We start from the raw sequence: 16,381 nt of genomic DNA, 5'->3' as shown, positions 1-16,381 counted from the left end.
AAGAGGATTTTCATTCTTATAAACTGGGACAATGTTATATTGAGACAAGCCAGATAGGTTTACGTCCAGTTCCTAGATTCTAACTTATATCTCAGTCACTTTGATGGAAACATTTTAATTTGCAGCGAACTAAATAAAACCAGACAAGAAATATACTTGATAAGTGATTCTAACTACGTTTGAAGAGTTAATATCATAAGAATTGTAAAATAGTTACTACAATCAGTTACGTAAAGTTTTAAATTGACTCGTAGTAAAAGAACCCAAATTACTTACTTACTTAGTTATGCCTGTTACTCCTAATGGAACATAGGCTGTCGACCAGCATTCTCTAACCCCCTGTGTCCTGGGCTTTCCTTTCTACTTCTACCCAATTTTTGTTCAAAAAGAGCCCAAATTACAGCATTTTATAGTTTTAAAAGTATAGTTTCAAGTATAATAATTGTACACTTACGTTTAGAAGGTATCGGCCAAATTTTGATCAAGAAACCAAACTGTCAAAGTAATAACAGAATTAGCTATGATATAATAGATGATTGGAAATGTAATTGAGAATGGTGAGCTTGAGTGAGTTGCAAAGCTTAATGTATTACGAAGGATAATTAATCAACGAAGTGTATGACAACTAGGAAGGTAGTTTTTACATGATTAATACGTCTTTATATGGCGGATTATTTACCATAGTAAACGCGAAAAAGGTTAGAATTAGTGATTAGGAATCTAGGTAATGTTATGTGTAGAAGTTAAAGTGGGAAAATGGTTATAAGAGTGAAGAATAATACTAATAGTCCTTTGAATTCAAGTCACCAAAGCTTTTTAGTTCCCTTGAAAGGTACAAAAATCATTTTAAAATATTATATCTATGGTACGATGACTGAACATTCAGATGATACGCACTGAATCATATCGTGTACATTCAAAGTGTAGTTGGCATTTCAGATACAATCTGTATCAGGAACTGGGGTTTCTTGTCACTTATCTTATACGCCATGTTTTGTGATTTCACAACAGATAGGTTAATAAACTTCAAGAATGTTAAGAGCTAGATATAAACAATTTTCACTTAGCTGTTAATAAGATACATGCTTTTCAGCACTGCATTTTGAATTTCCTCCCAAACATTCAAGGACAGTTATCTCAAATTGTATTGGTTTGTCTATGGAGTACAGTCTAACTTTTATAGTTATTCTAGACAACATTAACTGCGTCTATTTCAAATGGAGCTGAGCTTTTGAAATTATCCTGTCATGTTTAACATTAATCCAAAGTCGACTACTTCACTTGTATTTCTTACTTATCATTTCATAAGACATTTAGCTAATGCATGTGTTTAATTTACAAGTTACACAATGTATCCCTCATTATGTTTACTGAAACGAATAGTACACAAATCATTACTCCTTGTCAACTAAGATACAATTTGAAACTTCAGTAATCATTCATATTTTAACAATCAAAAAAGGTGTATCAGCCAATATTTTTTTCTTACTAAATATCGATTAAATTTCAATCTTTTAGAAAATTTCCAGATTCACAGAATGTAACCTCAGAAAACACAATCCCTACAACATTGAAAGAAGTTTCATCAAAAATTGTACAAGAATTTTTGCACTTACTGTGTTATGAACCTGTAAGTTTTCACATTATTTCCTTACGATTTAATTAGACTTAAAATGCATTGAATTTGTTTATTAAACTGTTATAGATTATTGTTAGTATAGAGTGCTTGTGGAGATTGTTGTATAATAAAGTTTACATGATATACTTGTTGTGACTTTATAAAAGAAGAACAAAGCCGTATGCCAATTTGTTGTGGTCTTATGCCCGGCTTTTTATCACGTGAATTATCTATCAATCAGAATAGGACTTTCCGATCTTAACACTGTACCAAATCAATGACGTTCAACTGGTATGAGCAGTCTAGCGTCCTTATTGGTTCTTTGTCCGCCTAGCCCTTTCAATTGAGTCCAGAACACCGATTGCAGCTTCTGCTATGCGAATCTATGAGAATCATTTATTTCAAGCATACTCGGTATATATACCAGACAGACAGACCACATCACATCATAAAATAGAAAATAATATTTGTACAAGATCAAGCCAAATGTGGCTGTGAACGTGGGAGACAGTAATCAATAATCTGGATACAATTTCGGAACAGTAATTCGTATAATAATAATTCATAAATCAAAATAAAGCTTATGATAAGATGAATATAGATATACACAATCCAGCTACTCAATAGTTAAACAATAAGAATATATATAGAACAATCGTCCATTAATAGATCCCGGAAGTTACTTGTACTTACATCTTCACTAGGATATAACAATACTGATTTCAGTTAAACAACCATTAAAAATCAGGAAGTATTGAACCCCGGTTTAATCCTAGTATGAAACTCCGAAGTGGTAATGCATATATATATATATATATATATATATATATATATATATCACCGCATAGCTAAATAGTAAATATGTTGAAAAGGGATTCCCTTGTTAAATACCATACCTTTTTAACTGTTCAAAATAGAATTACAAATCAACTAATTTAAAAATCGGAGATTAGTTAATTTGCAAATACTTTTGATTTCAGATTAGTACTAGCTAAAAACTTGATGTAATGAGAGACCATTGAACAGGTATTTTAATTAGGCTTCTCGAAAATGTACTTCTATGACTATAGACAATATTAAACTAACTACTGTAAGGGTTCGTGGAGAGTGAGATAATATTCAACCACTGAGTTACAGACAATACATCCACACTGCGTAAAAATTTGGTGTTTTTCGTGATGTGGTACAATCTATATCCTATGTTATGATAGGATATTTGCTGAACTCTTGACTGTGTCCACTTTACAAGAAGTGAACGTTTAGTGATTTATTTAAAAATTTACATCAAACTATATCAACCAATTTATCCAGTATGATGATGTAAATGTATTATTCAACATTAAACGGTATTGGATCGTCAAAATTTGACTATCAGCTGACCATGGTTATCATTTTTTTAATGTTTTTTACTGAGTAACTCAATGATAAGTGTATTGTCTTTGTGCTGCTGAATGGCATACATTTGAATCTCAGTATAATGAATACCTCTCCTCCATCTATCAGTTTATACTAACTGGGGATGGAATACGTGTTCGTGAATTTGTAGCGGATTCGCTTTTCAATGTTCAATATACGTACATTATCATTTGGTGAGTGAATCGTGGACATAAGAACATAATTTTCACCACGGATTTTATTTCAGGCTTTAATTTTCATTTTATTTGCTCGTTTCACTAACGTGTTCTATGGAAGACATCTATGGATAGCTACAGAAGATTAAAATGAAATCCTCTGAGAAAGTTATAATCTTATATACACCACAAACACACTGTATGAACAAAAAGATGCTAGAAAATTTGAGATATCACACTTTTATTGACTTACTTACTTACGCCTGTTACTCCCAGTGGAGCATAGGCCGCCCACCAGCATTCTCTACCCCACTCTGTCCTGGGCATTCCTTCCTAGTTCTATCCAATCCTTGTTCATTCTTTTCATCTCTGTCTCCATTTCTCGGCGTAATGTGTTCTTTGGTCTTCCTCTTTTCCTTTGGCCTTCAGGATTCCATGTGAGGGCTTGCTTTGTGACTCAGTTGGGTGATTTCCTCAGTGTGTGTCCTATCCACTTCCAGCGCTTCTTCCTGATCTCTTTCTCCTCTGAAATCTGGTTTGTTGTCTCCCACGGTAACTTGTTTCTGATAGTGTCTGGTCAACAGATCGGAAGTATCTTGCGTAGACAACTGTTGATAAACACCTGTATCTTCTGGATGATGGCTTTCGTAGTTCTACAGGTTTCCGCCCCATACAGTAGACCTGTCTTGACATTTGTATTGAAAATTCTGATCTCGGTGTTGGTTAACAATTGTTTTGAGTTTCAGATGTTCTTCAATTGTAGATATGCTGCTCTTGCTTTGCCGATACGCGCCTTCACATCTGCATCAGATCCACCGTATTCATCAATGATGCTACCCAGATATGTAAAGGTTTTCACATCCTCCAAAGCTTCTCCGTTAAGTGTAATTTGATTGGTGCACCACTAGCTTGCATAATGGGGTGAAGTTTAAATTCACTTGGTATTATTTGTTTGTATCTTCTCATTGTCATTAAGGACTGCAATCGATCAGTTTCTTCTTGGCATATGTTGTTGCGTGTGCGGTAGGAGAGCCAGATCATACACTTCTATTGAACATTGACAAAATGATAATTGGCCTCATACTACTGGTTGAGAGTTAACAATTATATTCAATATTGATGCATAAAAAGCAAAGAGAAATTCAAACTCTGATCAACTTACATTTTAGTTAAATAACACTAACACTTTTTATTTTATAACAATAATTGTAGGAATTTTTAATTGATGAAAACATGAAACGTTTATTAGAACCGTTAGGATATGAAGAAGGCTTACTTCTACGTCTAGATACAATACTAACGGTAAGTAGGTTTTTGAAAAACAATTACATTGAATAAATATTAACAGTGTAGGGTTATGGAGATTGTTGAGTTTTTATTGAAATCATGAATCGATCAATGTAAGATCACCAGTGAAAACCAGGAAGCACTGAATGGCCATCTCGTGCTAATGTGGAACTTCTCAGAAGTGTGCATCCACGACCCCTCATGAAGGACTCTAACTCAGGACATTTAGTCTCTTAGTGGAACACATGACCTCTAAACCAGTTAGCCGGCATCCGACGGTGTTACCGTCAAACTTCAACTGACTCATGATCTTGCGCAACCCTTCATCCATTGTCTGAGGTGAATAACTGTCTCACACTCGACATGGACTGAACTCCACTTGTCACAGTTTCTCACTAGGACTATAGGGGATCCATCTTGAAGCTGGTCACTAGTGAACAAATGATTATTATTAGTATGGATATTTGTGAAGATTGTAGTATTTTAACAGTTGGATACACTAGGTTAAACGTTCCAGCACGAGACCAAAGGTCCCACGTAAGGAATCATGGATGCGCGCTGCTGAGGTGTCCCATGCTGGGTAGAAACGGCCGTTTAGTGCTTCCAGGTTCTCAATGGTGGTTTAGCTTAGGTCGACTCTTGAACAACTTATAAGTTAAAGTGTGACCTCACCAATCAGCATCATGTCTTGTTTTGATAATCTTATGGTTTATTATGCTCAACTCTCATTCTCTTTTAAAATATTACATTGGAGAGTAGGCTACAGCTGTGTAGAAACATTTTATATCTTCAGTATATCTTTCATAGTGGTTTCAATCACCGAAACAGGCAATTCGCACTGGGTGCCAATATACCAACGAAGACTAATTCAAAGTTCAGTCCAAACCATTTCAAATTGAATTCGATCTCATGCTCGTTGTATAAGTGACTGGTTATATGGATTCAGTAACTAAGTGAATAACACGATGGCGTTTGAAGTAAACGGTACTGGATTTGAGTCTTGCAGTGGACATCAACTCTGAGATCTAGGTACATTCAAATGACGAGTCCTTAACATGACTAAATGCCCATCCTGGATTCCACTGCTAGCCGCATTCTATTTATTCTCTGTTCTTTACATTATTCATTTTATCGTCAGTCAAAGTTTAGTCTTTTATCTAACTGAAATGATTTATACAACTTTGTAAAATAGAAATTTCAGTCTTTCTATTCATTAATTGATTTTACCTCAGCGAATTTGATTCAGTTTTCTCACTAAATGGAACTAACATGATAATCAGTTTCTTTTTTCAGTTTACTGAAAGTAGAATAAATCTAGAATGTGAATATTTCATGAAAACATTATGAAGTTTTAAAACCTTGAATCATTGGTGTGTTGTTGTTGTTTTCAATGAAGGTTTTGGGTGTACAAACGGAAGAAGATCTAAACATGTTATTTACATATTTTATCGAACAACAGAAAGATAATCAATCTCAATTTGAACGTATATCTTCAACAACCACTGAAGAATCAAGTAAATTTAATGAAGTTTAACACAGTTGTTTGCAGTATTAAATTTTTCTACAAATATAAAACAAAGTAACTTGATGTATATATGATTTGTCAGAGTATTATAAGATTAATCCAACTTCCATTATTGTTGGAAGTACTCAGTCAGTCAGTCAGTCAGTGACAATGTGGAACCCGTGATTATGTACATTGGTTCAAAGCACAGAGAGACGAAATTGTCACACCAAATCCCAGTATAGTAGAGTTCATAACAGTATCAGTAATAGTAAAGATTCAGTATCGAAGATGCAATTAAAAAAGTACAAATTAGTGAAATAAAGATACAAAACACGATTTGAAAATTTCATTGGCCCAGAGTTTGGGGGAAGCTAGAGAATGGATACACTTGCACTATTGCAAGTGATTTTGAGCCATATTATTCAAAGTCTCTAAACATTGGTTATGATAATCCTGTGAACGACAACTAGATAGTCTGCACCTATTGACATCGGTCGTCGAGGTAGACTGTGGCTGAGAATACATAACACATGTCCCAGTCACTTCAGTTGATGAAGATTTACTACCTCATCAATCGATTTCCCAACTTTACCTAGTACCCTATCCTTAACCCAGTCATTGTTATAAGTACTATAATAATTAAATGCTATAATAATTTCATTCGGTACTAGATTTATACATTATTGTGAACATCGGTACTAAGGTCCTAGTACATCCAACCGACAAGTCAAAAATAAGGACGAAACGCGTTCCCTTGGTTTTGTTGAACACCCCTAGTAACTTGTTTGTTTACCATTCATTAACAATAACGATCTGTATTTATTTAGTTTGATTAACTTTAAAAGTGTTTAGAGTGTTTCGGAGTTTTGCAAACATTTTTATTGTATTTATTAGTTATTAGAGTTTCCATCACAAATGATCTATATAGCTTCTTTTTGTTTGTCGAGCGGAGGGGGAAGGCCAAAGAGTTTCGTCGGATTACACTAGTCAGTCGATGAGTACCAATCAAAGTATTATCTTATCCCAGATGATGATCTGAATCATTTTGATTAAATTGAAGCATGTAAATTAAACCAATTGATTCGAAATTGTGGTGGAGCTGCTTTTTCAAGTCCCGATGAATACTATGAACATCATCAACAATATATGGTTACTTTTAAATAATATATATTGTCAAATAATGTGCGTTTAGTATAAGTACTATCTCAAATGAAATCTTAAAGAAGTAGGTAGGTTTTAGGAACATGTTACTAAAGAGGCTCAAACGAAGACAAAACAGATTTTCACCCACCTCTGGTTTCCAATAGTTCTCTAGCTTAAGTTAATCTGTAATGTAAACTATAATCTTTCCAATCGGATGACAACAAATACTTATATTTCAGTTATGATCTTCACTTCCCTAATGTAAAGTATGTCAACTAAAATTGATGAGAGTCTTGGATAGATTATAATTAATTAGAATTTTCATAGTTGAAAGCATGAGCTAATTGAAGCTAGACCACCAAGGAAAACCTGGAAGCACTGGACGGCCGTTTCGTCCTATTATGGGACTCCTCGGTAGTGTGCATCCACGATCTCGCCTCGCGAGATCCGAACCCAGGACCTACCAGTCTCGCGCGCGAGCACTTGACCGATAGACCACTGAGCCAGCATCCGATGGTGTTAATGTCTAACTTCAATTTGAATTTTTAAAATAATCACCTTATTAGATTTAAATAAAAAATTTACCCAATCAAATCAAATTTCACAGATGAATCTGTTCAGAAATCTCCACCGAAATATGTCAGCTTACAGAGTTTACAAGAGTCATCTGATATAATGAATGAAACTCTCAAAATTGTACAAGATGAAAGCAATGAAGTTCAATCAACTGCTACTGGGAAATGTTCAGTAAAAACTGATGAAGTAAGTCTTATTTCTACTCCTTTTTTAATTCCTTTCTTCACTAGATAAAATGAAATATATTTTTAGACAAAACAATCAATCCAGTGCTTCCAGGTTTTCCATGGTGGTCTAGCTTCAATTGACTCATGATCTCAACTATATAAAATCATTAAAATGTTTTTTAAATTAGGTATATAAAAACATTAGTAATAACTTAATGAAAGAGATAATTCTAAAACTTCTAGCGTGAAATTATGACTATGTCATCCGTGAAGTAGTCACTAACCGATGGCATTAGAAGACGGTTAAGCAACATTTTAAATTGATTGATGTTAGATATGTAGGATACTGAATGTCAGCTCAGTGGTCTTAAGGTTAAACTGTCACTGAAAGATCTAAAAGTCTTGATTTCAATCCTCAATGGATTGATTCATGGTTGTTCACTGCAGAAGGACAACATAAAAATCCAATGGTCCCTGTTTTCCAATGGTTGTCTAACTAAAATCAATCTGTGATATAATATACACAATTCAACAATCTCTTCAAACTCCTACACTGATAGTCTTTCTAAACCATTGTTTGGTTTAATGTTGTTACTACGATACCACTTGTTCGAGGTATTTATTACTTTCACGTTTACTGCTCAGTTGAGGCATCTTATTTGTATGATGGTTGGAGGTAGTCAGCAGGGAACCCTATCTGACTTAGGTTTCGTGTCACTTGATATCTGTTAGCAAGGCATACTAGGAATCTGCAAGAAATGGATAATCTATATCTCATTGGAGGCCGAATCATCTAACTTCACAATCTGAAATGTCATCACTGATCATTTAATCCCGTGACTGACCTGTTTGACTGGGATATTCATATAAATTGTTCAAGTGGTAGTGATCAATGTCATTTAAGTCTAATCCTTAATATTGATTGAATCCTACCAGTCAAGTTCCAGTGTCACCACTAGTGTATGCGACTCAATGTCGAGTACACTATATCTTGATTTAAGGCTGTTGATTGTCTTCAATTTAATACATATTTGTTGTTTAAACCTTGTTTATTCAATACGCAGTAGGAAGAAATGAATTGATTAATAACGACCAATTTGTAAGAGTTTCAATAAGTGATATTTGATATAACATTTATTATCGTTGAAATAACACTTGAATGTGGTCAATTATGGTCATTTTCATTCACAGTTGTTTATAAAAATGAATGTTGTCAGTGTTATTTTCCCAACATTTTAGATCATCATTGTTTTGAATCTATCTTTAGGAAAACAATATGAATTTCATTTGTTCAATAAACAAAATAAAAGTACTCTAACTATTTATTTACTTAAACACATAAACATTGGTACAATGAGGCACCAAATTGATATGCGCCACACAAGTCACTTTATCTGTATGTGGGCTGTAATATTGTCCGGGTGCCCGACCGAAGCAGGTGGTTTCCTTAGGGGGCCACAACCGGAGCCTTTGACCTAAATGTCTGGTCCACAAAGCAGTGGAGCAACGTAAGGAGATGCAGTCCCATGGTAGTCAGTGACCAACGATTGGTTCATACGCCATTTATTCCCTCAGGATCCTGGAGCTCATGTGCACCATTGGTTTGGAATCATGGTTTTCCAACTCCCCTAGGTGAACACTCCACATCCAGTAGATCGGTTAAAGCGTCGGATATTCGCTTTCCGTCCTCTCAAATTCGTAAAAAATACCCCCGCCACGAGGAGGCAGTGAGTAGGACCTCCCTAGCAGTGGCTGTATACTCATGGCCGTGTGAGAGTATTTGGAGATGGAGAGTGGACTCTCTCCACATACGGCCATACCAGGGTACTTGGGGGCAAAATTACAGAATAGTATTTAGTTAGTTGAATTTTTTATAGATAAGTTTAGTGTAACCAATAAGATTCGACTACTTTGGGAGTGAGGTAGTCAGTTATTCACTAAATACATTTTGGAAATAATTGCACCCTGTCGCGAAATGGACTGAAGTAAATAATCTTAATCAACAAATTCCAACTTGAAAGCCTAAAAGTGATATATATGGTTTCTGGGAACGTCATCTATAAGAAATGGTAGAGAATTCTTCAAAATGACACTAATTCATTCATGATAAAAAAAACACTTTTTACACAAAACAACAATGATAAATGATCAGAAGGGTTTTCTGTGGAGATTTAGTGTTTTCATAGTTGAAAGCGTGAGTCAATTGAAGCTAGGCCACCAGGGAAAACCTGGAAGCATTGGACGGCCAACTCGTCCTATTGTGGGACTCCTCAGCAGTGCGCATCCACGACCTCGCCTCGCGAGATTCGAACCCAGGACCTACCAGTCTCGCGCCATGGCACTTAACCGATTCCAGGTTTTCCCTGGTGGTCTAGCTTCAATTGACTCACGCTTTCAACTATGAAAATGATAAATAAGTTGAAAACTAATAAATTTTATTGTTTTTTTTGTTTTTTCTTTCCCTTTTCCAAAGTCACCTATTTGTCATAAAACTGAAAAATCTTTATTAAAATGGAATTTAATTTCACCGGTACATGTTATTGATGTAATATATCAATTTACTGAAGATATGCGTAAACGTGAACTTTCAAATGATCAAAATACCATTAATGATAATGATAATACTAATAATAATATTAGTAATAAAATTAATAAATTTGATGATTATAGAATTCGTGATGATTCAAAAGATTTAATATATTGGGATAAATATAAGTAAGATTTTTGTTTTTCAATTTTGTGGTTGATATTGGTTTATGCTCCCAGGTTTTCCATGATGGTCTAGCTTCAATTGACTAATGATTTCAACTATATATAAAAATTACTAAAAAAAAATCTCCGCAAACAACCCCCTTATCATATGCTCACTAGTGACTGGCTCCATGAGGTATTTCCTGGAGTTCTAGTGAGAAGCAGTGACCAGTCGATTTCAACTAGGTCTGTTGGGAGACATCAACTAACTGAAGACATTGGTGAATGGTTGCTCGATTTCGTGGATTGGTTAAAGTTAGACATTAACACCGTTGGATGCCGGCTGGCTCAGTGGTCTATCGATTAAGTGCTCGCGCGCGAGACTGATAGGTCCTGGGTTCGAATCTCGCGAGGCGGGGTCGTGGATATGCACTGCTGAGAAGCCATACAATAGGACGAAACGGGCGTCAAACAGTGCTTCCAGGTTTTCGATGGTGGTCTAGCTTCAATTCACTAATGATCTCAACTATATATAAAATTACTAAAATCTCCACAAAACCCCCCTTCTGATAATGGTCATATGTTCACTAGTGACTGGCTCCATGAGGTATTTCCTGGAGTTCTAGTGAGAAGCAGTAACCAGTGGAGTTTTTTTTAATTATTTAATAATAAATTTCATCTAATCAACTAACATAAATAAATGTTTTCGATTGAAATTATAAACTGACCTAAGTTAGACCACTATTAAAAACTTGGAAGCATTGGACGACTGTTTCATTCAAGTATAGGATTCTACAGCAGTATGCACCCGCGATCCTTCATGTGGGACTCTAACCCAGGACATTTGGCCTCACGTGCGAATGCTTAACCTCTAGATTACTGAGCTGGGATTCAATAGTATTTGGTTTCTTTATGTGGAATCGTAGATGTACACTATCGAGGAGTCTCATACTAGGATGAAATAACCATCCAGTGACTCAAGGTTTTCATTGGTGATCTAACTTGGATTGATTCATGATTTTAATGAATTTCGACGATCTCTACAATATTTTACTGAAAATAATTGAAAATTCTTTAGTTACTGACTTCTCAATCAGAAAAGGAAAACATTTACCCGATATATCTTCGATTATTCAAATTTAAATATCTGAAATGGTTATTGATTTAGTAGGAATAGTAGTGTAAAAGTGTAATTTGTAAAGGATTATTATTTATATTTTTGTTGTATAACTAGTGAGTGCTTAGACTATTGTATTTTTTATGTACCATTTCTAAGCTTTTGTTTGATCCATAAATTTTTACCATATGTCGTATTATTTCAGATTTATCATTAATTATTGTCCTATTTCTCTGGTTTTTTATCACTTGTTACTGAGTTATGTACACATCATAATCATCCGATTGTGCTAATAATTGAGAGCATTAGAAAACGTCTCTTCTATATTTTCGTTTTCTGACTGACTACTGGGTTAAAAGGAGCTCGAGGACCAACGAGCATTCAAATCGTTGTTATTGTTCATTGGTCATTATTTTGATCGGCGAATGGAAAGTCAGTGGTTCTACTGGCAATACAGGTGAACCAATCGATAATCGAATTAGAGAGAGTGTATGAGAGTGGTCATAAAACCACTTTCCTGTCACTATGTCTTGATCACACAGTACTCGATACAACCCAACCTAGCACTCCGTTTATCCCAAAAATAACGATCATTTACATCAAAGATAAGATCATAACGCTCCATAAGTAATAAACTTTAATCTGTACAAAACATCATGTTATTTGTAGTACAAAAACTGAGTAACAGGTATATAAGTAATTAACGATGATTAGTGAATTTTAAATCATATATCGACAGTCGATAAGTTTAATCAGCTCTTAAGTATTGAACAATAATAAGCCCTTAGACTATACTCATTAAAATTATCGATAGTGATTTCCTGGGGAACATATTTTAAAGTATCCTTTTTTCGGCTTATTAACCCGTTCCTAACAGTTGTCGTCTCGTGAAACTTTCCTGTTTGATGTTTATGCTGTAATCAGAATCAATGATTGATGAGTTTAGATAATAAAGTTTAAAATCGATTCGAGCAGTGAGAATCTATTAGTTCGTCATAAATGCGAAAATGATAACAGATTTGATCCTACTGATGAGAAGTACTATAAACAGTACGATAAGGTACACTAGATCAAGCAGTACTTACTTCCATAATATCCCATGGATGGATGAGAACCAGACGATAGTTTAGAACCACAATTAACTGACAAAAAATATGTATCAGTCATATAATTTGAAATCGAATTAAATCACAATGAAATTAGTCTTTCATATGTAACATTAATCTACATACTAGTTTACAGAGAATTCTGTCCGTCTTCTCTCAGTGGCAAACTACATCACACTCTTACTGGTGACGCATGATTATCATTTCATTATTATTCAACCACTATTTTGATTTCCTTAATTTCGTTTGTTCTTTTTGAATTGTATTCTATACTGGTACGGATTTCTACTTTCCTGTTTGTTAATATTAAAGGTTTCAGTTGATTAGTTGCCATTGGGATAGATTCATCATTGGCGGATATTTTGATATCTTTGGCAAATAACAAGACCAATAATGGTCAAGAATTAGGAAGATCATTTACGCATAAGTGAAACAATACTTGCCTTAAGATTTTACTCCGGGTCGTTCCAGCTGTTATCCATTCTCAGCGAAAACACTTTTTAAGGAAATTCAACTAATAGACACTGAGTAATGCCACTAGTTGAAATAAAGTAAACCAAAGTTATGTAACACATCATTGAGCTTACTCTGAAATTATGATCATAATGAGGGTTTATGGAGATTATAGTAATTTTGATAGTTGAACATATGAGTCCATGTAAGCTAGACCACCATTGAAAACCTGGAAACACTATATTATACGGCCGTTTCGCCCTAGTATGGGATTCCTCAACAGCACACATCCACGGTCCCCCATGTAGGACTCGAACCTGTGACCTTTGGTCTCACGTGCGAACGCTTAACCTCTAGACCACTGAACCAGCATCCTACAGTGTTAATATATAACCTTAATAGATCCATGATCTTGCGGCCGGTGCTTCCAGGTTTTCCATGGTGATCTAGCTTCAATTGATTCATGATCTCAACTATTAATATTCTAAAATCATCAATGAAAAAAATTTTTTTAATACATGTTAATAATACTCTTCTTATTCTTACTATACACATTTATACATTTACGTATACAGACAGAATATAGTTACTGAAGAATGGGAAGAAATATGGAATAATTTATATATAGCTTTAGAAAAATATTACAATATATTAAAACATCGAGCCAAATTAATACATGATACAGATGGTTTAAGAAAACAAAATGCTGAACTACGACATTTATTACAACAATATATGAATTCTAAGGTAAGAAAGATTATTTTCTAAAGAGAATCAGTAGAACTAGTAATTTCATTATTTAAACTTTGTATCAGTCTTCAGTAATAGGGATAGTAGGTTGATGATTGCCTTCTAGTGAAGGTCCAGCTTCTCCTTGAAAATATTCACTGATGGGGCTGATGCCACTTATTCGGGTAATGCGTTCCAGTCATAGACCACTGGATGAGAAAAACGGGACCCCATCTTTAGTTTATTAGATCGCGGTTTGTGAACCTTCTTGCTATGACCTCGGAGATTATTAGTGCTGGAGGGAGAAAAAAGATAAAACATATTAACACCCAAGTCGAGAACATTTTATCTGAAATTAATCATGGATGGTAGGAAATCCACCTTTGTCATTGAATTTATGAGAGTAGAATATAGAAAATTTATGAAAATGATAGTACAATGAAATTAGTCAATAGTAAAACTATCTTGAGGGGTTAATGGTTGGAGGATTGTTCATTTTCTAGTGAAGATAACAGTCATTTGAGTAGATGCAAAAGATGATATGATAAATAATAGTTTAATTCAACAATCATGTGAAGATTTATACATTAAACTGCATGTTATATTTAAAATATAAATCGACTAGAATCTTTGGAGAACAGCATTTCATTGTTCAAAGTAATGAAGAGTACAAAAATATCCATCGTCAAAGTTTTTCGAAGCCCGAAAAACTCAAAGAAATGGTTTATCTAATCAGTATTGGATAAATTTCCCCCGAAAGATCTCGAAAAATGAAAGATCACTTGTCACACTTTGGAAAAATTTGCATTCCTTCTCACTGTTTCAAAATAAATTGATGAATGAAAAAGCCAACTTTTGAGCGTATTCTAAATGTTTATATGTTCACTTGTAATAATAATATCGTCTATCTATGCTTGGAGGTTGGCCCAATAACAACTAGCAACAAACGAAGCGAAAAAACACAAAAACAATGATCATCAGTACAAGATCATTACTATATTTTAGACATTCATTTATATGCATACTTGACCAGACCATGCAGCAGATCAATTGTGTCATAGTAATAATATGGGATAACAAAATTAAAGATGTGAAGAACGTAATACTGGGTACACAGATAATCGGTTCTAGTTTATAAGTGTAAAATGCTTAATAGAAATGCAATATATATATATAATCGTAAAAGAATAGTTCCGGAAGTTTTTACCTCATAGTCAAATCGTCTCTTACATCAATTACGTATATATTTAATTACTGTCCAACCGATCGGTAATGAATGAGATATTTTTGAGGAAGAAGATTAGAAGCCATTAAATCAATACATGAAATTAGTCCACTTTACTAACTACGGTCTATTTTCGTCTCTTTACTATTCCTAATACCGTTATTATTTTCATCTGGTTAACTTTGTCTTATTGTGCTGAGATGAAATTTGTTCATTTAAATCAAAGCAGATTAACTTAAGTTTATTTTCAGAAGGGGTTTCTTGTGGAGATTTAGTATTTGCATAGTTGAAAGCATGAGTCAGTTGGAGCTAGACCACCAAGAAAAACCTGGAAGCGCTGGATGGCCGTTTCGTCCTTTTGTGGGACTCCTTAGCAGTGCGCATCCATGACCATCAGATGCCGGCTCAGTAGTCTATCGGTCAGGTGCTCTGGTGCGAGACTGGTAGGTCCTGGGTTAGAATCTCGCGAGGCGAGGTCGTGGATGCGCACCGCCAAGGAGGAGTCCCACAGTAGGACGAAACGGCCGTCCAGTGCTTTCAGGTTTTCCTTGGTCGTCTGGCTTCTATTGACTCATGCCTCAGTTTATTTATTATTCATGATTAATTGATTTATTCATTGAACTCATTTACTAGCTAGATTTTCTTAAAATACATTTTATTTTATTTTTGTTTACAACAATATATACTACTTAAACTCATGTTTATTATTCTCTATTAAAAACAGGTTAATTATGAATTACAAATTCCACCATCAAAAATTATGTCATTTATTTGAACATTGGTATATATATTTGTGTATCGTATAAACAATACAGATTTATCATTTGGTATCCAGGAGAACAAAATTTAAAAAAAAATAAATAAATGGAAATATTGAATAAGTGAACAAACTATTCGTAAATTAATCATTATTCTTTTGTTTTGTCGATGATTTTATTTACTTCAACTGTATAATTTTAAAGCCATTAGTCCCTTTGATACACTTCGATAGTGTAATAAGAAGACGAGGATTATCAGAACTATATGATGATATATTAGTACAATACATTTCGAACCAATCTGATCCCACATATACTTGTTAAGAACATTTATATATAGAAAGTAAAAGGTCAGCTAGACTGGGAATGGGAGGGGGGTAAGAGGAGACATGGATAATAATAATAATAATAGTAATAATAATAATAATAGTAA

At 34.3% G+C, this 16,381-nt stretch overlaps 1 protein-coding gene across 1 annotated transcript in view; it reads left to right on the top strand.

Moving 5' to 3' along the window:
- Positions 1-16,381, top strand: part of Smp_135670 (hypothetical protein) — a gene marked incomplete at its 3' end in the record, with an annotated part of 52,213 nt that overhangs the window by 31,456 nt on the left and 4,376 nt on the right. The window contains exons 11-14 of the mRNA XM_018798249.1: positions 1,519-1,630; positions 4,402-4,491; positions 5,873-5,990; positions 7,734-7,888. Of these exons, the coding sequence (XP_018653210.1) occupies positions 1,519-1,630; positions 4,402-4,491; positions 5,873-5,990; positions 7,734-7,888 (475 nt within the window). The remainder of the gene's footprint in view (positions 1-1,518; positions 1,631-4,401; positions 4,492-5,872; positions 5,991-7,733; positions 7,889-16,381) is intronic.

Source organism: Schistosoma mansoni, chromosome 6, assembly GCF_000237925.1.
Source record: "Schistosoma mansoni strain Puerto Rico chromosome 6, complete genome".
NCBI classification, from domain to species: domain Eukaryota; kingdom Metazoa; phylum Platyhelminthes; class Trematoda; order Strigeidida; family Schistosomatidae; genus Schistosoma; species Schistosoma mansoni.
The sequence above is the reverse complement of the archived record's forward strand: the minus strand, read 5'-3'. Positions and strand labels throughout refer to the sequence as shown.